This window comes from Sciurus vulgaris (assembly GCF_902686455.1).
Source record: "Sciurus vulgaris genome assembly, chromosome: 8".
In the NCBI taxonomy this organism is placed as follows: domain Eukaryota; kingdom Metazoa; phylum Chordata; class Mammalia; order Rodentia; family Sciuridae; genus Sciurus; species Sciurus vulgaris.
In genome coordinates, this window is record NC_136468.1 from 48,768,200 (window position 1) to 48,790,579 (window position 22,380).

Consider the following 22,380-nt stretch of genomic DNA (forward strand, 5'->3'; position numbering starts at 1 on the left):
TTCTCTATTTATTTTCTGTTTTCAATTTCATCAATTTCTTCTCTCTCTTTCTTTTTGATAGTGCCAGTTGAACCCAGAGGCAGTGTACCACTGAGCCACATCCCCAGCCTTTTATATTCTGATACAGTGTCTCACTACATTGCTTAGGACCTCGATAAACTGCTGAGGCTGGCCTTGCACTGCAGTATTCCTGCCTCAGCTTTCCAAGTCTATAGGATTACAGGCCTGTGCCTTCATGCCCAACTTCCTTCTCTAATTTTATTGTTTCTTCTCTGTACTTTGGATTTAACCTGCTGTTGTTTTCATAGTTCCCTAAGCTAAAAGCTTACCTAATTGATTTTAGGTCTTTCTTTTTTCCGATATATACATTCAATGCTGTGAATTCATGCCAAGTATTGCTTTTGCTGTATTCCACAAATTTTGATATGTTTTTGGTTCTATTTTCATTTAATTCATTTAGTTCAAAATAATTAAAAAATTCTCTTAAGATTCTTCTTTGATACATGCATATTTAGAAGTGTGTTTGCTTAATATCCAAATACTTTAGAATTTCCTAGTTATCTTTTGATCTTAATGTCTAATTAATTCTACTGGGATCTGAGAGCAGACATTTCATGCTATCTATTCTTTTCAATTTGTTAAGGCTTGTTTATGGCCCAGAATGTTGGTGAATGTTCCATGAGACCTGGAGAAGAATGTTTATCACTGTTATTATTGGATGGCATACCCTGAAAAGATGTCTGTTTAATATACTTGATGATGTTGAGTTAACTATGTCCTTACTGATTTTCCACCTGTTGGATGTGTTCATTTCTGATAGAAGAATATGGATTTCTCTGTAGTAGTGGGCTCATACATTTCTCCTTGCAGTTTTTTTCAGTTTTTGCCTCATGTATGTTGAGAATCTGTTATTTAAAAAAAAAAAAAATTTTAGTTATAGATGGACACAATACCTTTATTTTATTTATTTTTATGTGGTGCTGAGGATCGAGCCCAGTGCCCCACACATGCTAGACAAGCGCTCTACCACTGAGCCATAATCGCAGCCCCGACAGTCTGTTATTTAAACAGTATACATTAAGGATTGTTTTATGTTTTTGGAGAATTGATGCCTTTTTTAGTATGTAATACCCTTTTTTACCCCCGCCCCCTGACAACTTTCCTTGCTGTGAAGTCTGCTCTCTTTGAAATTAATAAAGCTGTTCCTACTTTTGTTTGGTTTTTGCTCAGGATTGAACCCAGTGCATAATAAGTGCATGTTCTACCACTGTGTTATAGTCCCAGCCCTATTCTCACTTTCTTTTGATTAGCATTAGCAGGCCATACCTTTCTCCATCCATTTACTTTCATTGATATGTTTTTATATTTAAAATAGATTTCGTGTAGACAATCTATAATTGTATTTTGTTTTAAAAATCTCTGGCAATCTCTCTTTTAATTGTTGAATTTAGACCATTGCCATTTAAAATAACCATTAACTGAATTACTGTCTGCCATATTTCTTACTATTTTCTATTTATTGCCCGTTGTCCTTTTTCTTATTTTTGTTTTCTACCTATTTTGATTTTAATGGGGCATTTTATGTGATTTCATTTTCTCTCCTCTTAGCATATTAATTGTACTTCTCTTTCTCCTTTTTTTAGTGGTTGCCTTAGAACTTGCAATGTACATGTACAACTAATTCAAGTCCACTTTCAAGTAACACTGCACTACTTCGTAGTAGTACAAGTATCTTATAATAATAAAATAGTTCCTCTTCCTCCCTCACCTCTCTTGTAACATTGCTATCAATCATTTTGCTCTTACATAGGCATCCATACACACTTAGGCATACATAAGTGAGTATAGTGTTGCTATTATTATTTTGAACAAACTATTATCTATTATATCAATTAAGAAAAAGAAAAACTAAAGTTTTTATTTTAGCTTCACTTATTCCTTCTCTGGTGCTTCATTTTTCTTTATATGGATCTGAGTTTCTGACCTATGTCATTTTCTGTTCCTCTAATGAACTTCTTTTAACATTTTCTTATAAGGCAGATCTATTTTATTCATTAGAGTCCTTGCACATTAATAGTAGTTGTTTTAAATTTCATATCTCATGATTCCAACATTCCTGACGTCTCTGAGAGTCTGGTTCTGATGTTTATTTGGTCCCTTCAAGCTATGTTTTTAGTAAATTTTTAAATTTTTTTCCTGATAACTGGACTAATGTGGGTTAAAAGGAACTAATATAAATTACAGCCTTTAGTAATGAGATGTGGTGGCAGGGGAAGCATTCCATAGTCATGGATTAGTTCTCAGTCTTTTTCATGAGCTTGTGTCTCTGAGCTGTAAATATTACCTGTGCCTCTCATGTGAACTACACTTTAGTTCTTAAAGGCAGATCTTGTTAAGAAGAACAGAATGGTCTTATGTATTTTAAAATTCCCTTTTCCTCACTTCCTGCTGGAAGCAAAAGCAGATTGTGAATATTACTGTAAGAACCTGGTAGAGCTCCTGGAGATAAAACTCACATGGGTGAGTGTATGTGTGGCAGTGGGAGGGGGCCTTCCAATAACTGGGTCCCCCTGGAGCTTTTCACTGGCAGACTTTTCTACAATGAGCCTCTGTTAGTTACAGTCCAGGTTTTCCTACCCAGCACTGGTACCCCCAGAGGTTTCAACTTACAAGATTCTTCTACAGTAAGTTGTGATTCTCTGAATATTATCTGTTGGTCTCTCCAAATTTGGGGGTAGCCATCGCCTTGTGACCTCACTTCTCTTATGGATCTAAAAATGATTGTTTATTTTTCAGTTGGTTCAGTTTTGTGTGTGTGTGTGTGTGTGTGTGTGTGTGTGTGTGTGTGTTTAAATTTGATGTTAGTATGGTGTGGTGCCTTCCAAGCTTTTTATTTACTGGATCAGAAACCAGAAGTCTTCTTTGATCTATTTTGAGTTATTTTTGTATATATGGTGTGAGGTAGGGAGTCAAACTTCATTCTTTTTCACATGAATATATAGTTGTTCTAGCACCATTAGTTGTAAAGATTTTTCCCCATTGAATTGTCTTGGTCAGTGATGATAATCAGTTTACTAAATATGAGAATATATTTCTGACTCAATTCCATTTCATTGGTCATGTGTGTCTCTACGTCAGTACCATACTGTCTTCATTATTGTAGCTGTGTGTAAGTTTTCAAATCAGTAACTATAAGTCTTGCAAATTTATTTTTCTTAGTCATATTTTTTCTTTTTGTCCTACTCTGGATTTCTTGAAATTTTCATATGAATTTTAGGATCATTTTGTAAATTCTGCAAAGAGGACAGCTTCAATTTTAATAGTTTGATTTCACTTTATAATTAGCTATAACATTAAGAGAAGAAATAATTGTTATTTAGAGTAATTCTTGGTTTTTCCCTTTTCTTTTGAACAGTCAGTGAGAATCTCTTATTCTCAAACTGCTCCAAGATTATTTAAATTCTACTGCCACTATATTCTGTTTTATTATGAAATCATGTCAATTAAGTAGAGTTCTTTCCTCATAATTGCTAACATACACACCAAGAATATAAATTTTGTTTTTCTTGTTTATGGTTACCAAACAACAGTTCTTTAAAGATTGAGAAGGTCTTATCACAAGAGACCAAGTGTTAGGGGTTTGTACTGCAAAAGTGGACAGAATTGTTGAGTAGAATAACAAAGTATGACTGGAGCCTAATATGTCCAGGGATATAATTTCACATTACTGTATATAATGAAATCAAGTAAAGATGGTTTACTTATAATTGTTTATTATTTTAGTGATAGGGTTATTTTCTAACCAATTTAAGAATAATATTTGGTGTAAATAGTCTATGAAATATCATGATCAGAATATGACCCACAACTATTTTGAATGAAATAAAAAGGTTGAAATAAAATTTCTAGAAATTAATGTAGAATGCAGAGAGAATCTGGTACACCAAGGAACTCAGTAAATATTGGTTGAATAGAGAAATGACTGAAAGGAAGCCCTACATGAATCACTGCTTTTAAAGCCTAGGCTCTTACCTTAGGGATGATTCTAGTTAATCCCTCAATTCAAAAGGATAAATCCTGCTTTCAGGGGAGATTGTTTTTCAGTGTTTTCAATTTTCTTAAAGGATAACTTGAGTGTTTCACATTTTTACAGTGTTTATGTCATGGTTGGTGCGGATGTCCCATTTTCTTCTTGTTTACGAGAAGTTGAAAATCCACAGAATCAATTGAGATGCAGTCAAGAAATGGAGCCTGTAATAACATGTGATAAAAAATTTCGTACTCAGTTTTACATTGACTGGTGCAAAATTTCATTGGTGAGTTTTTGCTTAATTTTATTTTTGCAAATGTAATTAAGAGTGATGTGGCTGGACTTTATATTTGACAAAAACCTGAATAGCTTTTAGAAACAAATCCTGGGTTTACTTTGTTAACTGCAGTGGACTTCCTTGACTTTAAGGATTTGGTAAATTCGTTGACAGGGCCTCCATTTAGGAAAGAGTATCTCCACTATTGTTCTCACTCTACCTTTGAATAGTTGCGGAGGCTGGATTAGCTTGGCAGGTGGTCCAAATGAACCTGTTGGACTTGCAGGTTGTTGTTAATCAGCACAGATTATGGAGTCAGTGTGGTATGTGCAAAAAGTCTCTTCTGAAATTTGCTGCCACCACCTTACTTTGGAGGGAGAGAATGGAGGACAATAATAAATCCAAAAATAAGCCAATATTATGCTATCAATGTCCTGGAAACACAAATTGTAGGAAAAGTTCAAGGGACAAGAAATAATTCCAAGTGAGGAAAGTTAGTATCTTATTGATAGCCTTAAGAATAAATTCACAAACATCAAATATTTTTATATTTTATACCACTTTTTAATTTGCATACTATAAGATTTAGAAAAATGTGGTTTCATGTATATAATATTTTTGTATAAGTGCATACTAGTTGTATTATGTATCTCTCTATATAACATTTTGATCCTGCTAACTAAAAGCTACCAACGTTGTTTTAATTCTTTTGTGACCTTTAGATTTAACTTTTGTCAGCTCTTTATGATTGGCAGTGAGTGAATTAGGTCTAAGTTTAAAGTTGACATTTGAACAAAGTTATTGACACATAAACACAACTGTCACTTCATGTCTTAGAGAGCCCACTGCAGGCAGCTTGCCAGGCTCCAGTACTGGAGAACATGTTACTCATGTTGCAACACTTAGCACTCCCTGTGGCCTTTTGCCCTGGACTACTCTTCTCATGTCCTTGGCATCGTAGAGAAATAATGCCCTTTACCTTCTTAAATCAAATTAAATTATTTTCTTGTCATGGCTTATGTACATTTAGAGGCAAATATTGAGTTTGTAAAGCTCAATATTTCAGTCAGGATGCTAATCATCCAAGGGTGTGAAGGACTGAGCAGCTGCCACCAAAACTTAAATAGATTACTCTCAACAGAGTCAGAAGGCAGACCCTACCAACACCATTTTACTTGGGATTGTAACGTGAGCTGATGTGCAGGAATATTATCTAATTTCTGAAAGTTTAAAAATGACTTACGCTTTGAAGATTTTAGTTTTTGTCATAAGGCTTTATAAATGGAAAGATTGGGAATTTTCATTTTTTAGAATTTTACACGTTTGTTTATATGCCACAAAAGATTTCAGAAGGCTTCAATAAAAGAGTCTAATAAATATAATAAATAGGGAATTTAAGTTGGGACCTAAACTTTACAATAGACAATAAGGTCATGTTTGAAAACAGGTACCCTAATGTCCAGGATTAAAGAAAAGGAAATCCATCAGTTATTTAGTTCCCATTCTTAAAAAATACACAGAATATTAATTCCTTGGCAGAAATAAAGCATTGCATTATTAACAAAATTCTTCAAGTGAAGTCTTTTGGGAGAGGATATTATACCATAAGTGATTCTCCCCAGCAATTTTTTCTGGTAGCAAATGCTGCAACAAATTTCACATGGCTAACTTTTTAGCATCCTTTAACAACCATAGTATCATTAACTCCTACTCTGTTGTGAAAGCAGTTTTGCTAACATGGAGGTAAATTAACATAATGCAAGTCTGCATTTCTTGATCCTGGGATAGAATCTAGTAAAACTATAGCACTGGATGGGTTTCATGTTCTATTAACTGTCTTTTCTAAAAACGTCTGTCAGTTGAATGGCAGAAAGATCAAGAACACTTTGGGAAATTGTCCCTTTTGTTTTTCATTTTTTTCTTTTCTCGTCCCCTTTCATTAACCTGAGAAACTATACCTTCATACCAGTTTATCAGCCAGTTTGTCGTTTGTTAACATCTACACTAGACGTTTGTCATTAGAAAACAAGAAATTTACACAATACTGTAAAAGACTTCTGCTTTGGAGGAAAGAAAAAAAAATCACACACATTACATTACACACATTTATTATGTATTTATACACATGGGGTAAATGTATATATGCTGAGGGAAGGATGCAGAAAATAGGCCAAGATAAAGTCTTTATTACTTTCATTCATTATCTCTCCCTGACTCCAATAAATAATTGGAAATTCAAGGTGATAACATAATTGGAAAAGATGGCTTTTTAAGGTAATTTGTCAAAGAATGTTTTGGTGTGTCTAGATCTTAAATCTCATTAATGTTTGCAGCTATTAATTTGGTGTGTAATTGTCTTCTTTTGTATCAGGTTGATAAAACAAAGCAAGTGTCCACCTATCAGGAAGTGATTCGTGGAGAGGGGATTTTGCCTGATGGTGGAGAGTACAAACCCCCTTCTGATTCTTTGAAAAGCAGAGACTATTACACGGATTTCCTAATTACTCTGGCTGTGCCCTCGGCAGTAGCACTGGTCCTTTTTCTAATACTTGCTTATATCATGTGCTGCCGACGGGAAGGCGTGTGAGTACTTTAAAACACTAATAAAAAAAAAATTAGAGAGCCTGCCAAGATAGCAACCTAGATGATTCCATTAAGAGCAGAGTTTCATTTAGTTCCTATAATACTTTATAAATGAATTGAAATTGTGTTCAAGTCAAACTGTAGTACTTTATTCCTTTAAAATGAATTAAAGTAGTTTTGAGTCTAGTAAACCAAATTAGGAGCCATAATTACTTTATTCAAAAATTATTAAGGCTAGATGTAAATTCATGCTGGCAAAACAGTCCCAAGAATAACTGAGACTAGATACTTTGGTTATACACAAACCATCTTTTGTGAGCAGAGACTGTGGAATCTATTGACATGGTAATTGCACTTTAAATAAATAAATTGTCTTAGTTTGATCAGAATGATGGTCAGAATTTTTGAAATAATTCTGCTGTCAAACAGGGTGACACAATCTAAATGTTTAAAATATATTTTAAAAAATAGCTTAGGAGTAAATTAATGAAAATAATGTAAAATTTGAGTAATGAGTCTTCACTTCATGAATAGTTAGTATTTTCAGGACATCTATGTCAATTAAGGTAGTCTCCTGAGATTATCTGGAAGTCAGGGTAACAAAGCAAAGGATAAAAAATTAATAAAGCAGCAAGTAACAAGTTCTTCCATTTTTACATGTAGCCTGATTTCATTATGTCATAGAATTTATTTCAATCAAGAGCTTGATTCTTAATCTCCATTTTTTTTTTTTTCATTTTCTGTGTGTTTCTCATCAGTATTCCATCGCTGTGTGTGTATTCATCCAAATAATATCATAAACCTGGTGGCAAATGCTGCCTGGTTGCATTTAAAAGTAACACCGTCAGCATTTCCACATCATGCAAGATCCCATGAGCATATAGTCTTAATGTTCCAAATATCAATGCTATTATTTAATTCATAAATTTTGTTTTGTTTCTAGGGAAAAGAGAAACATGCAAACACCAGAGTAAGTGTCTTCTTTCCTGTTCTTTATCATTTTTTCCACTTCTCCGTTGCCCACCACACTCCATACATGTGTGTCATGCTTTTTTTTTTCATTCATCATCTTTCATAGTTTATTTCATTAATGTGAAAGCTGCTTTCTAAATAGAGATATTTAGGAGGGGTAGAAACTAAAAATAAAAAGGGTTTGAAAACGAAGCTTACCTAGATAAAAGTTAAACCTAAAATATTTCAGATTCAGAATATTAACTTGCCATTTATATTATGTGATTTCCCAATCTGCACTTCTATAAACAAGAGAACAGATGAAAAGACCTTTCATACAAGTTTTCCTGAATCTACAATAATAACTACTATAAAATGAAATTTCTGTGAGTATTTATAAATGCCCCACCAGAAGCAACAATATAAAAGTTATTGTAGTTGTATCTTAATCGTAGAAACTAAATAGAAAACTAGTTTGTTACTAAGGGCTGTAATATTAACACAGTGCTTCTTAGCTTAGTTTAATTTGAGATTACTTACTTCAGAATTAGTTTGTAATTTTCAGTTCTGCTCTGTTAAAAGTATGTGAGATGTATCTCCTTCCAAGAGAGTTTGTAGAATGCCCAAAGTGCAAAAATGTCTTGTTATTTTAGAAGAAAAAGCATTTTTATAACTTTTTAAAATTGATGAACCATCAGGCTAATATATGATTTTAAATATATGTTGTTGTTGTTGTTTTTCTTTTTCTTTCTTTCTTTTTTTTTTTTTTTTTTGACATAGCATCCAATTGGTCCATCACAGTGCTATTCAGAAATCTACCAAGGAGCTTCGAGATATGTCCAAGAACAGAGAGATAGCATGGCCCCTGTCGACACTTCCTGTGTTTCACCCTGTAACTGGGGAGATCATCCCTCCTCTACACACAGACAGCTACGATAGCACGAATATGCCACTGATGCAAACACAGCAGTAAGTATCGTCTCAGAGCCAGAGCGACTCATGTGCCCACGTATGCTCACTCATGTCTATGAAGACCAGCACTTTCCTTGCTTTTGCTTTTGTTTATTTATAATTGGAAGAGAAAACACAAAAAGTTCATTGATAATATAGCTACCCTTCCCACTGGCTTGATGCAAACTCTGTAGAAACACTTTCAGGAAATTCCTTTTTGTTGTCAGTAATCCAAAAAAGACCACATTCACCTTAATGTTTAAGAAGTTGATACTGATATTAAACCATTATGTCTGTTTGCCTAACAATGAGTTAATTATGAAAAGAGAGCCATGTATGAAAGGATAGCAAACTGATGGTTTTTTTAGAATGTTGGAAATTATTTGGTTTTGTTCCTCTTTTTTATTCTTTTTATTGTCATAGCCCTATGTAATCTATTTTTTTTTTTTTTTTTTGGGTCAGGGTAAAGGATGTTTAGTTTTTTTTTGTGATCTGCTTGTATATCAAAATGAGCAGTTTCAATATGAACTATAAACATATTTTATTAGCTTAATCCTTGTCTAGTGTTGGAACGTCTGTGGTTAGAGAGCCTACAGGACTGTGCAAAGGATGGGTGTGGGAGAGGAGGCTGAGGAATTTTCTATGCCTCAAAGCTAGAGTTTGGGATATGAAATAGAGGGTAAAGCTATCATTTATTTTTAAGAACATTTTTTTAACCATATGTTAAAATTGCTTGAATTCAATTGCCCAGAGTACTAAAAGTCACAAAGTTGACTTTTGAGGTCCTCCTCCTTTTCTATATAAATGGAATGTATATGCAGAAAATATCTTTCTCTCCTCTCTCTCCCCACTGCCCACACACCTTGGAATATAATATGAAAGTAAACATGGTTTAAAAGTGTGTCTGGAAACCAGGCTGGGTACATTTTCCATCAAGAATGCTTATTGTAATATGGTAAAATGCACCTAGTAGTTGAAGAATCAACAAGGGAGATAGATAGTGTAAACAGTCAGCCTAGATAAACTTTGCCAAAATACTTTGGAAATTCAAATATGTCATAAATATCTTCCTAAAGCTCTCAAGCATCATTTACTCAGGGTCACATAGGCAAAGGATAGGTGTGTGTGTGTGTGTGTGTGTGTGTTGTGTGTGTGTGTGTGTGTGAATAAAGATTTTTCAACAGTGGGGGAAACTTACACATAGAAAATTTCACAGAATTTAGTTGTGGTGAATCAAAGAGAGAGATTTCTATGCTCTCTAAAGATTAGTTGCCCTTCTATTATGGATATCATTAGTAAAATTTCAAGAATATTGTAATAATGCACAACTTAACCATCTCACTTGTCTTTTTGAAATTGGGAATTACTTTATCATTAATTTTCAAAATGAAAGGTATATGTCCTTTTTTTGGAGACTAGGAATTGAACCCAGGGGAGCTTAACCACTGAGCCATATCCCTAGTGCTTTTTATTTTTTATTTTGAGACAGGGTCTTGCTAAGTTGCTTAGGTCTTCACTAAGTTGCTAAGACTGGCTTTCCTTATTTTTTTTTTTAATAGTAGTATTTCTTAAATTGTTTAGAGTGTCAATGAAAAACTAATAGATATTCTTTAAAATTGAAATGGTCAGCCGGGCATGGTGGCACACACCTGTAATCCCAGCAGCTTGGGAGGCTGAGGCAGGAGGATCTCAAGTTCAAAGCCAGCCTCAGCAACTTAGTGAGACCCTAAGCAATTTAGCAAGACCCTATCTCAAGACAAAAAAAATAAAAAAAACGGGGCTGGGGATGTGGCTCAGTTGTTGAATGCCCCTGGGTTCAATTCCTGGCACAGAAAAAAAAAAAAAAAAAAAAGAAATGGTCAAATATACTTGGAAACCAGGTTTTATTTTTTTTTAAATTTTTTTATTTTTTTAAAGCTATGGGAATTCTCAGATCATTTTATGTGTGCTTTATGAATCCATGGAACAGGGCCGGTATTAAGCTAACTCTTCTAAGAACACAGTTTGGGAAATGGTTCTATTGACAAAGTAACACTGCTAAAAAATTATAGAATACAAAACTATTTTAATGAGCAGAGGAACTTGAATATGTTTGTAAATCATTAAACTCTCCTGCTATGAAGTTTTAAGGGAAGAGAAAAAAGATTTAACATTTTTTAAGACTTCTGTCATTTAAGACTTTTATCATTTTACCCTTTCTAACCATATATATAAGAATAAGAATAGCTCCTTCAAAATTATTTTGAATCCTGTGGATAGGATTTTGCAATGCTTTACTAATATACAAGCAAAATAAAATTTCCTGTCTAGTTTACAACCAAATGTATCTTCCTGGTCCTTCCATAACCCCATCAACACTGTCATTATGTCGATCAGATCTATTTGCAAATGCAATAGGTTGTTATACTGAATTTGCAACAATTTCAACATACATGTGTTTTTAAGTTCTGAAAACCTTTGTATTATTCAGATTTCTGCTAATGGAAAAGCTCCATTAACTAGCACTTCTATATAAATAGGGTACATAGATAATTGATGATGTTCACAATGATTATTCTGAGGTACTGCAGGATCATCAAGTGTGTCTGACTCATCAGAGGAAAATTAAATTACATTCGGTGTCATTTCAGTTTTGAGTGTATATTATCTTTCTTTTATTCTTAGAAATGGATAATATGTGCATGGTCTCTATGGTAACTCCCTATAAGCCAGAATATGTGATTAACCTCATTTTCCAACCATGCCAGATAATAGGGGACTTATTGTATCAGGTTCATCAGAGCTGTCCTTTACACAAATTCAACTTTTACTCTTCAACTGAAAAACATAGCTGTTTTTCTAAAAGTTTTATTTCAGCATCAAGTAGACACATAAATATTTTGGTCATTCGAATGCAACTGAATTGTCAGAACTAAAATGAGATATTGTATTTGATGACACATTACAGTACCTGATAACTAGGTGTATGCTTAGATAATGCTGCCTTGTGCTTACTAATTAACCCTTCCTAAAAAGGGCCTGAGTTTCATCTTTACATATTCACAGTCATACTACATGTACTGAATTTATCATTCTCAAATAACTTGACCAGCTACAGGATGTTGTATTTAGTCTTCAGACTTGACCCCAGAAACATTCAGGCATAAGGATATGGCTAAATATTTTTGTGGGTGTCTAAGCAAGACTCAAGAACATTCAAAGCTTTCCTTCAGAGTTGTATAGAGCTGGAATGTTGGTGCACGCTTGTTAATCCCACTACTCAGGAGACTGAGGCAGGAGGATCACAAGTTCAAGGACAGTCTGAGCAATACAGTGAGACTGTCTCAAAGAATAAAAAAAGGGTTAGAAATGTGTAGCTCAGTGGTCAAGTGCCTCTGAGTTCAATCCCCACTATTGCAAAAAAGAAAGAACGAAAAATATCATAGAAGTTAGTTTGGTATTTTGAACAAGTTGATTCACATCAGAGGTATAGAGAATTCATGACAGCAATGTAATGAGGGGCTGCCACTGTTGTCAATTACATAATGATATTTTCTTTTTTGGTCAAATGCTTTACGGGGCTCCAGGTTGGCACCATGATTATCCAGCAAAAAAAAAAAAAAAGTGTTTAATCATTTGTAGATGATAAATTTGAGACAGTGATAAGAGACAAAGCTAAATTAGGTCAGTGCTGAGATTAGATTATTTATCTATCCTGATTTCTACTCAGGAATAGATAGTATGGTCATTGACCTCAGGGATCCCTGATCTAGCTTACAAGCTAAGTGAGTAAAGAGGTGGTAGAAAGGGAAGCTAGGGCAGAACTGGGAGATGTAGCACATAGAAAGGAGAGCTTTCATTTTCTAGTGTGCCGTTTGCTTTTCAAATTACAGAAACAATATAAACAGGCTATAAATTATCACATGGTCTTAGAAATATAAGGTCAATTTACTTTGCTAATATATTCATTGTTTAATATACATATGTTTATTTTAGAATGATTTCAGAGGTACGGGAAAGCTGCAAAGACAATACAAAGAGTTCTCAGACACTATCAGCCAATTCCTCCTGTTGTGAACCCCTTATAGTATCACGGCACATACATGGTCACCATGAAGAACCTGTCATTGGTACTTTTCTTTTACCTAGATTCAGACTTTCTCTCTCTCTCTCTGGTCTGGGCAGTTCATTAGACCTTCCTTGCGTCCCATGACCTCTATTGTGGGGAGAGACAGTAGCCAAGTGTTCTGTAGAATGTCCCCATCCCCTTATCTGTTCAGACTTTCTGCATCATCTATACTGAGTTATCTTTGCAGCTATCTTTGTAGTGAATAAGATACAAATAGTAGGAAGAATTTTTTTCCCTCACAGATGGTCTCCTTATTTACAATTCCTTTCTGGAAATCACACAATAAAGTCATTCTTAAGCGTACATGGCTTTTGCCCAAAGAATCATTGTTGTGGTTATGGGTTACATTTGTGACCAAAGACTTAACATCAAAAAAATCTATAACAGATTTGGTTGATATACCTCAAGATAAACCTTTGTTAAGTATTTAAGTAAAAAACAATAAATTCTAACTCATAGGATTTTAGATATTAAAGTTGAGAGTCTAATGTAGTTGTTCCCAAACCACTTTGCAGGTCAGTTGCAACTTCTACAATGCAGATCTCAGGGCCCTGAGTCTGGAGATTTGGAGGCTAGTAGGGGTATATGTTATGGGAGAACTGGAAAAAGGTTGAGAATCCCTGATTTAAAGGACTTAAGTTTTAGGATTTGGAAATCCAGAGCCTCCGGTGTTTCTGGTGGGGGAGCCGGGGGAATGGGAAGAAGTGTTTGTTTTTCACAGACCTCCACCTGGAGTTTTAAAAGGGGAACAGTTTTTCCTCAACTCCCCTGAGGCCTATGTGTGGACATATGAAAGAAGAGCAGGCAGTGGGTCTTGTCTAGAAAGTTTTGACTGTTTGTAGATTTATGCATGTCAGTCTTTAGACTTTTCCACACCTCCTTAAACTGCTCAAGTTAAATATTGTGAGCAAGTGAGAGATTAGCTCTGATTAGAAAGCAGTGGCTGAATGGGACAGAAAAATGCTATACCTTGAAAAGCTAAAAAACCACTCTGAAAGTGTAGTCAGTTGGCCATTTTATACTCTTGGAAAAGGACATTAAATGGAGGATCCCAAATATTCAAAATTCTAAAAAATAAGATAGTGTTAAATTTTCGAGGAATTATGTTGCCTTTTGGGAGGAAATCTGTCTCCTTATTATTATTTTCTTTTAACAACATCAATACCAACAGGTTTTTCCAGAGTTGGAGGTATCTTCATAGAGGATGGTTATATAGTGAATAATATGGGAAGGTGTGCCACATTTTCCAGGAAGATTTTAATTGACTGTACAAAAATCTTTCTTATTCATTAACTACCTGATCTAGGATAATTGGGTGCCCCTCAAAAACAGAAGGTAGATTTTGCCTAATCTTTTATAAATTAACAAGTATAAAAATAGAATTAAGTCTTCTAATTACAGATAGTAACTAATCATTGTAGTTTTATTGAAATATAGTCTTATTATATCTTCACTTTGGTGGTAATGAGAATCAACTTCTCACTCATGGTAAAATTTCATAAATAAAAAATTAAGTTTAAATAAAAGTTGAGATCAATTGAAGAGACTGTTTCAGGGGAACAAGATAATGGTTTCCTGTTGACGAAAATTACCAAGCAACCAGGAATATTTCAGAGTCATTGACTTTAAATTTTTTTTTTTAATTTAGTAAGTTTAGGGTTAAAAGTGATAGGTGCAATATCCTTTGATGGATTTTGACTCTATAGATTTATACTGCTTCAATGTAAAGCCGTGATAGGTTTTTATGCTTTTAAGCAGAGGGGAAAAAAGTTAAAAGAAACAGATGAATGTTTCTCCTTTATATATCATGCAGAATTACACTATTTTTAATTAAAATCAAGGAAATTAAGAATTACAATGTTTCTAATTTCTTTGTGATCTTTCTTCTTTCCTCCCATCTTCCAGTTAATAACCTGATTCCTTAACAAAAGTAGTTCCAGACCCAAGTCACCTTTTTCACAGAAATTTTTTTGTGACAAAATCAAGGTTTGAGGAATATCAGTTTTGCTAAAATAATGGGAAATTCTCAAAATATATTACTATTTTAATTGTTAAATGTCATCATGAGATTTCAAAAGAAAAGTGTTTTGTATTCTACATAACTAATGTTATTTTCTTGCTATTCTGGCACAGATTCTGTGGCTTTATGCTAATTACTTTGCTTTTGAGTCTTTGAGCAAGTAGCAATGTAATTGGTTGATAATCATCCACCTTACTCATAGAATTACTCTACAGGGTATCCAAGAATGTCAAATTACCTTGAAACAATTGTACAAATAACAAATAATTGTGTACTCCCCCCAAATCACTTATTTCTTAATTTGCAAGTTATTACCTTTGCTTTCTTAAAGAATGAAGTTTTTGCAATGACTAATTTACACAATTTTCTGTTTAAATGCATGTAATTATGGCAATAAAATTAGAAAATAATTAATGCTAATAATTCCAAGAATTAGTTTTCTTAACTTTCTACGTAATGCTGCAGTTTACACATTATAACCTTTCAGTTTGTCCATTAGTAACTTAATTATTCTAAGTAGTTTTATGACTGTATAAAGGTCCTTTCTTCGAAGGTTTATGGGGCCTCTATTTGAAGTCAACCCCCACTCTCCTGTATAATTGACTGTAGTAGCCTGTTTTCAGCAAGGATGGAAACACTCCCACTCTCTTCCTGCATTCTCTGTGTCCAGTAGAGTTAGTTATAGGCATTTTTCCAGTAAGCCTGAAGCAGTGCTCTTCTGAGGTACCTCCCTTCAACTCTTCAGTGGAATACACCACTTCGAATATGCCCATCATAGATACATTAACACTCTGACACTCAGACTCACAGGCAGTCACAAGTTTGGGCAGCAACAAAAACAGAAAGGTGTACACACCTTAGACGGGGGACTTTGAATCTCAACATATTTTTGATTGAGCACCTTTTTGCACACATAAGCACTTTTGATACATAACTCATATGTGAAATTGCAGAGTGCATGTGAATCATTCAAACATAGCCAACTGTGACATGCATTGTAGGTATTTTTAAGTCCCCAAACCAAGGTAATACACACACTTTCTCATGTATCTTTTCCAAATTTCTGGCTAGTTTTTGTGTGACATTTCTTAACCAACCATTTCTTGTCACCTGGCTAAGCCCATTGTGATTAGAAAGTTCAGCAGTTTTGTGGAAGAGGAAAATGTGGAGGCTAGAGAAGAAATGAGAAGAAATGACAGGGCATGGATTGACTGATCAGTGGTTTCTAAGCAGAGTTCCACAGAAGAGTATGTTGGGAGGGCCAACAAGAGGGGCTTCAACCACTCATTCAAATACTGATTTTAAATTTGGGGTATGCTTACTCTAGCTTTCGAGAAACCTATGTCTTTGTTTAGCAACCACCACTTGTGTCAGAACATCTATGTTCTGTGCTTTTCTGGTTCTGTGCTGTTTGTCAAAAATGGGTTGCTTTAATCCCTTAATGGACAAGGTAGAGCTAAAGACAGTAGTGAGGAAGTGCTTGTGTGTGGTGTGTCTAGTGTGCAAAGGGAGCACTCTATCAGTTTAGAATGTAGAATAAGCTCAGTCAATTATGCCCCTCCTCACCCCCAAATGCCCATGTAATTGCACTTTGACATTTGGAGTAAAAGTAGTTACTTTTCCATCTTTAAATCTGAACTTAGTTTCTTTTTGTGGTTTCTAACTTTACTTTTTTACTTTTGTGACCAAAACTGATATCCATTGTGTGGAATATTGAAGAACAAACCAAAAGAAATACTCCCTCAGACCTCATGAACATAAATGTGCTTAAGACATAACAGCAAAAAAGAATGTCATCATTAGAATGAATTATTAAATAATTTCCTTAAATTGAATTAGAATTGATTTTGTTATTTCCTTAAACAATATATTTTGAAAGAAACTGAATTTTAAAAAATCACTCAAAGACATTAACTAGAGATTAAGAGTTTAAACAGTATTTATTCGGCATGCACTGTTTTTCACTTTAGATCATTGTGTTTGGAACATAATATTTGCCTGGCTGAAATGCTTCAAATCAAAGGTTTTCAAACTTTGTTTCTTGGAGGTTTCTTAGATAGGCGTTAGGGGCCAACATGTAGGGCAAAGGAAACAAAGCAGGCAGGAATCCTGGCTCCCTTGTTTCAACCCAGGGAAACCTCACATTTATCTCTTTTGTACATCAGTGTTCTGCTTAGGATTTCAATTAAAAGAAATTCCACTGCTGAAGAGAAACAAAAACCTGAAACTCTCTGGTTTGGATCAAACCTTACTCTGTAGCAAGAGCTGACTCCTGAAGTTTCTTCCACACAGAACTCAAATTGCACATTTTCTTAAACTAGTAGAGATGACCAGACTTGAAACACCAAATGGATAATTCTGCGTGCTAACAAATATATGTGTATTATGAGTCTTTGTGTCTTCATTAAAACATTGCATATTCCTTTTGGAGATATTAAGTAAAATTGAATGGTCCGTACTAATAAGGTACTTTGGGGCAACAAAATATTATATGCAGAGAAATACAGTAACAGTCAGCCTGTGTATGAATGCTTACTAAATGGTAACCTAATTGAGGGTGGGGTGCTTACAGAATGAGTAGGCATGTTATTTTTTTAATTGAAAATAATATGATAAATATTTGGATAACATTCTTCATAGAAACTTTTCACTCATAAGAATAAACCATGTCTGCTGTAACCAATTTTGAGTTGAGTTTGCAAAGACAAATGGGTGCTGGTTGGATATAGAACATGGTAGTGTCTGTGATGGTTAGTAGTTTTGTTTGAAGTGCTCTTCATAGAGACCAGATATATTGATGGCTGCCCCAGCTGCACCAAGAAACCTGAAACTCAGTTTGCAGGTAGATATAAGGAATATGAAATGTGTGTTATTTGAATGACACATTCAGAGTTGGGTTTTAGAAGATCATTCTGACAGCAATACACAGAGTGGATTACAGGGAGCAGGAATGTGAATGATGAAAGAAGTCAGAGGATTCTAATGAGAAATGCTGATTTCAACCAAGTGGTAGTGGCCATAGAGAAGCAGGGGAGAGATTCAGCTGAAATCAGGAGGAAGGTGTTAAGATTTCCCAAGTGAGGGCTGGGAATGTAGCTCAGTTGGTAGAGTGCAGGCCTCATGTGAGCAAGGCCCTGGGTTCAATCCCCAGCACCACCAAAAAAAGAAAAAAATTCTGAGCACTTAAATGTAGGAACTGAAAGACAGAGGGGAGGGTTGAGGATGACCTTTGCATTTTGACTAATGCATTTGGGTGTGTGACCACCCCCTAGCATGAGGATAAAAGAGCACATGTTTGGGAAAAGGGATTAAAGATGGTAATATGCTTTAAAAAGCTGTTATGACATGATCAGTGATGATATCTGAATCTGTGTGTGTGTGTGTTTTCTAGATCTAGATCTGAAAGAATGCAGGTTAAGACCACGATTTCTGGAATCACTGTGTTTACATCTTTGTCCACTGCTTTCTAGCCACATGGCCTTGAACCTCTAAGCCTATTTCTTCAACAGTAAAATGGGGAAAAAAAAAAATAAAACCTACCTCTTAGGGTCGTTATGAGGTAATTTAAAGCATAGCATGTAGTAAGAATTCCATGAATATTATCAAATATTACTATTATTTATCCTTCTCAGACCTGTTTCCTCATCTATAAACTCATGAAGTAGAAGGAGAAGTTGTATTGGGTTGCAAGACATGGGGTGCTATCTCCTGCAGTTTTTTGTCCTAATATGTCTGCTCTCTATTTACATGTGTGTAAACACTGTTTTACTCAATAATGTTAATCATTTCTAGGAACTTGCCACACCAGACTCAGATTCCCCAACAGCAGACTACAGGTGAGTACTAAAAATACTAAGTAGATGTTTATGGATGCAGCTAATAGATTAAAAGATAATTATGGCTTTATATAATTTATGAAGTTTTTATTTCACCAAGTAAGGCAAAACAGTTGTATCATTTCTTAATCAGACTTAGAACCTCAGAATAATAGCTTAGATTATTGCATAGATTGGCATCAGAATGATAAACACAGGGTAAATGATCTTAGAGCAAAAGCATCCATGGAGGTCCTGTCTAATTAAGGAAGACTGAATAAAATCCCCTTCCTTCAGAGGAGCTCCCTATTCTTCCCCTTGGTATGAAAGATTTTTAGCTTGGATGCATCCAGGATTTGTCTCAGTAAGTGAGCAGCTTGAAACTGATTCTTACAAAAGGAAACCATTGTGACTAATCACTGAGGCTTCAGGGGGATAAGTGAAAAATGGTTGGCCTGGTTTTAAAGCTGCTTTAAAAAGCTGTTATAACATGACCAGTGATGACAAGATGGCGGACAATTCTCCCTGGACTATTCTATTTCCCTAAGACTTGCTTTCTTTAAGTTTATTTCTTTCAAGTGTCCCTAAAAATTTTCCACAGCCAATTATTTCATTCATCTCAGAACCAAGTAGATAACTTATTCATGATTGTCTTCTAATTAGTGGTTGATTCCTAGTTCTAATTGCCAGGCAACCAGTAATGCCTTTGTAGCTCTTTTGGAAAAGCAAGAAGTTTAAAAATGTAAGTTGGGTGTGGAATTCTAAGTATGAATAGTGGCATTGTGGTAGGGAAACTATTAAGTAAGCCTCAAAAACTTGAGGCACATGTAGAAATGTATTGGATGTTTTCATTCAGAAATTATCTTCTCTATTACTGCTTTCGGGAATTTAAGGAGATTTTCGTTTGACAACTTTTCAAAGATTTGAGGCAAGTATAATGAAATTTTTCATCAGATTTTAATTATGAGATCATGTTTATCAGAATTTTCCCCCACAATTTTGATTACTTATTTTAATTAAATGCTAATGTGTTCCAACAAGACTGTTCAATATATTGATGTGGCGGTGCTTATTAGTTTGTAAGCATTCAGGAGATTGATGAAGAAACAAACCTGGTTATAAATGTGTGTCACCTAAAGAAAGAAAAAAATGAATCCTCACTACCATTAATTTCATGGCTATTTTTTTAAAACAGAAAAAAATTTAAGGGAATATTTCTATAATAGGAATGGGGAGAACTTCTTCCTTATTAACCTCATAGACTTCTAGTTCTCCTGAAATGTTTATCTTCTGATTCTTGACTATTTCAGGGATGCAGTGAGAAAAAGGGAGATAATTTCTAGAAAAATAGTAAATAAAAAAATATTTTAAAGATCCATATTTTACTTACTTACTCATGAGAAGAAATTGAAAGCTTGAGTAGATAATATTAGGGATGATTTTAATAGATGTTACCCATTTGATAATCACAATAGATTTTAGCAAGTAGACTTGTTAGTGTACTGCTTTTTAGTAATAGGGAACTTTTCCAAATACAAGGAGAATTTATGCCAGAGCAAATGTGGTAGGAGCCAAAGACTTTCCCTTAGGGGAGTTCAGGATGTTCAACTTAATTTTCTAAATTATTTTTCTAAAGCAGGTTTTGGGGAGCAGGCATTTTGATTGAGTGAAGAAAGCAATGATCTCCTTTTTAGTTAGCACCATGGCTGATTGCCTTCTTGTTTTCTTATGTTTTTCTGCAATTTGGATCATGTTATTGACTGAAATGCACTTTCTCCTCTTGGTGGTTTTCTTGTTTTATCAATGAGGCTCCAGTGTCTAAGTACTTCGAGAGAGAGACCACCCGAGCGTTTTGCATAATTATGAAAAATTATTGTGTTTCCACCTCTGACACATTCATAACTAAGTGGAATCAGGCCTCTTGTGAGGGGAGCTAAATGGGCACAGTTTCATTCCTTGTTCCCATTCTGTTCATTTAAAAGGAAAAAAATGAAATTTGTTTCTCTATTTCTAAATTATTATGTTCTGTCTGCAAATGCATGGATTCAGTGATGTTTATGTACTTTCATGGGTACGGTTGAGCCTTTCTGTTCTTTCACCCTGGTTACCCTCCCATAATGAGGCAACTACATTTGTACATGATTATCATGAAACAATAACTGTCTTTTTCCAAGTACCGCCAAGCACTATGCTACGAAGGTAATTTAGGCATAGAATTTGTCTCTTGGACAGCAAGTAATTTTATTTGTAGCTACCAAATGGAAGTTATCAGGGGAGAGTAGATTTTGAAGCTTGTTTCATGTAGTTTGTTGTTTTCTTTTAAATTCTCATCTAAAGTTTAAGAAGTGAAGTAGCTGCTGTCGTTGTATTCCTGGACTTGAGCACTCGCTGGGATAATAGAGCAGTTAGCAGCTGACAATAGCACTGCCTTTTGGACTAGGCCCAAGCCATTAGATTTGATGTCCCTTCAGGTTTTCTCATTTTCTCTGCCCTTCCAACCCACATGGTATTTTTTTAAAAGCCACGATTAAAAGGTACAGTCATACATCCCGCAGTCAACCTCTTTCTGTTTGTTTATTGTGGGAGGAATTTTCAGGCCAAACCTTTTGAGAAATACAGAACATTCCAGTTTTGGTCCAAGAAGGGGAGGGGAGGACTAATTTGGAAATTGTCTTTTAACCAAATGCAAAGAAATAATGAAATGTAATTACTTTAAATTATGTTAAGAAGATAGAAAAATTCTTGCCATAATTCATTTTGCCCCAAATCTAAAAGTGTCTGTATCTTGCCTAACTTATGCTTATATTCATTCTTGCACATTGCAGGTAAATGGTATCCCTGAAGAAAGAAAACTGACTGAAGCAATGAATTTATAATCACAATTATAGCAGTTGCATCTTATTTCTTTTTTCTTCCAATAATGCATGAGCTTTTCTGGCATATGGTGTGCATGTTGACAGTATTAAGTATGTACCAAATAATACAATATAACTTTGGTTTTACTAATGTATTTTTTTTGTACTTAAAGCATTTTTGACAATTTGTAAGACATTGATGACTTTATATTTGTTACAATAAAAAGTGGTCTTTAAAATAAATATTAATGGAGCCTAAAGTCTGGTCAAATTTACTTCAGAACAGGTTCATATGTTCATCTTCATTCAACAAGATTTTATTAAGGAATTCCTCTGACTATATGAGGTATCTATGCTTTTGTACTCCAAGTGAGCTACCCATTTAAATAGTGCTTTAACTGTTGTAGACTGTAAAACCCTTTTTTTTTTGTTTGTTTGTTTTGTTTTGTTTTTGTTCTTGTTGGTGGTGGTGGTAGTGGGTTTTTTTGTGTGTGTTTTGTGGTACTGGAGATTGAATGCAGGGTCTTATGATGATAAGAAAGCACTTTACCACTGAACTCTATTCTCAGCTCTTATATTAAAAAAATCCACTTTGAGACAGAGTCTCATAACAAGTTGCCCAGATTGGCCTTGAACTTGCTATCCTCCAGCCTTGGCCTGCAGAGTAGCTGGGATTACAGGTGTGTACCACTGAGTCTTACCCCTGTTGTTATTATATCTTACTTCTTAAACTGTTCTAGAGGAAACCTAGTGTTAATGTATATTATGGAACTGATAACATCTACTTCAA

General features: G+C 34.6%; 1 protein-coding gene across 5 annotated transcripts in view; it reads left to right on the top strand.

The window, feature by feature from the left end:
• The window catches only part of SGCE (sarcoglycan epsilon), a 69,687-nt gene extending 47,837 nt beyond the window's left edge, over positions 1-21,850 (top strand). For 2 of the 5 annotated variants that reach the window (XM_079151824.1, XM_079151827.1), the window contains 7 exons: positions 4,154-4,316; positions 6,679-6,890; positions 7,834-7,860; positions 8,622-8,810; positions 18,713-18,756; positions 19,629-19,663; positions 21,561-21,850. In XM_079151824.1, coding sequence (XP_079007950.1) covers positions 4,154-4,316; positions 6,679-6,890; positions 7,834-7,860; positions 8,622-8,810; positions 18,713-18,756; positions 19,629-19,663; positions 21,561-21,611 — 721 coding nt within the window. In that variant the 3' untranslated portion in view covers positions 21,612-21,850. The remainder of the gene's footprint in view (positions 1-4,153; positions 4,317-6,678; positions 6,891-7,833; positions 7,861-8,621; positions 8,811-18,712; positions 18,757-19,628; positions 19,664-21,560) is intronic. The other 3 variants (XM_079151825.1, XM_079151828.1, XM_079151826.1) reach the window with 2 other exon arrangements.
• The last annotated feature ends 530 nt before the right edge of the window (positions 21,851-22,380 follow it).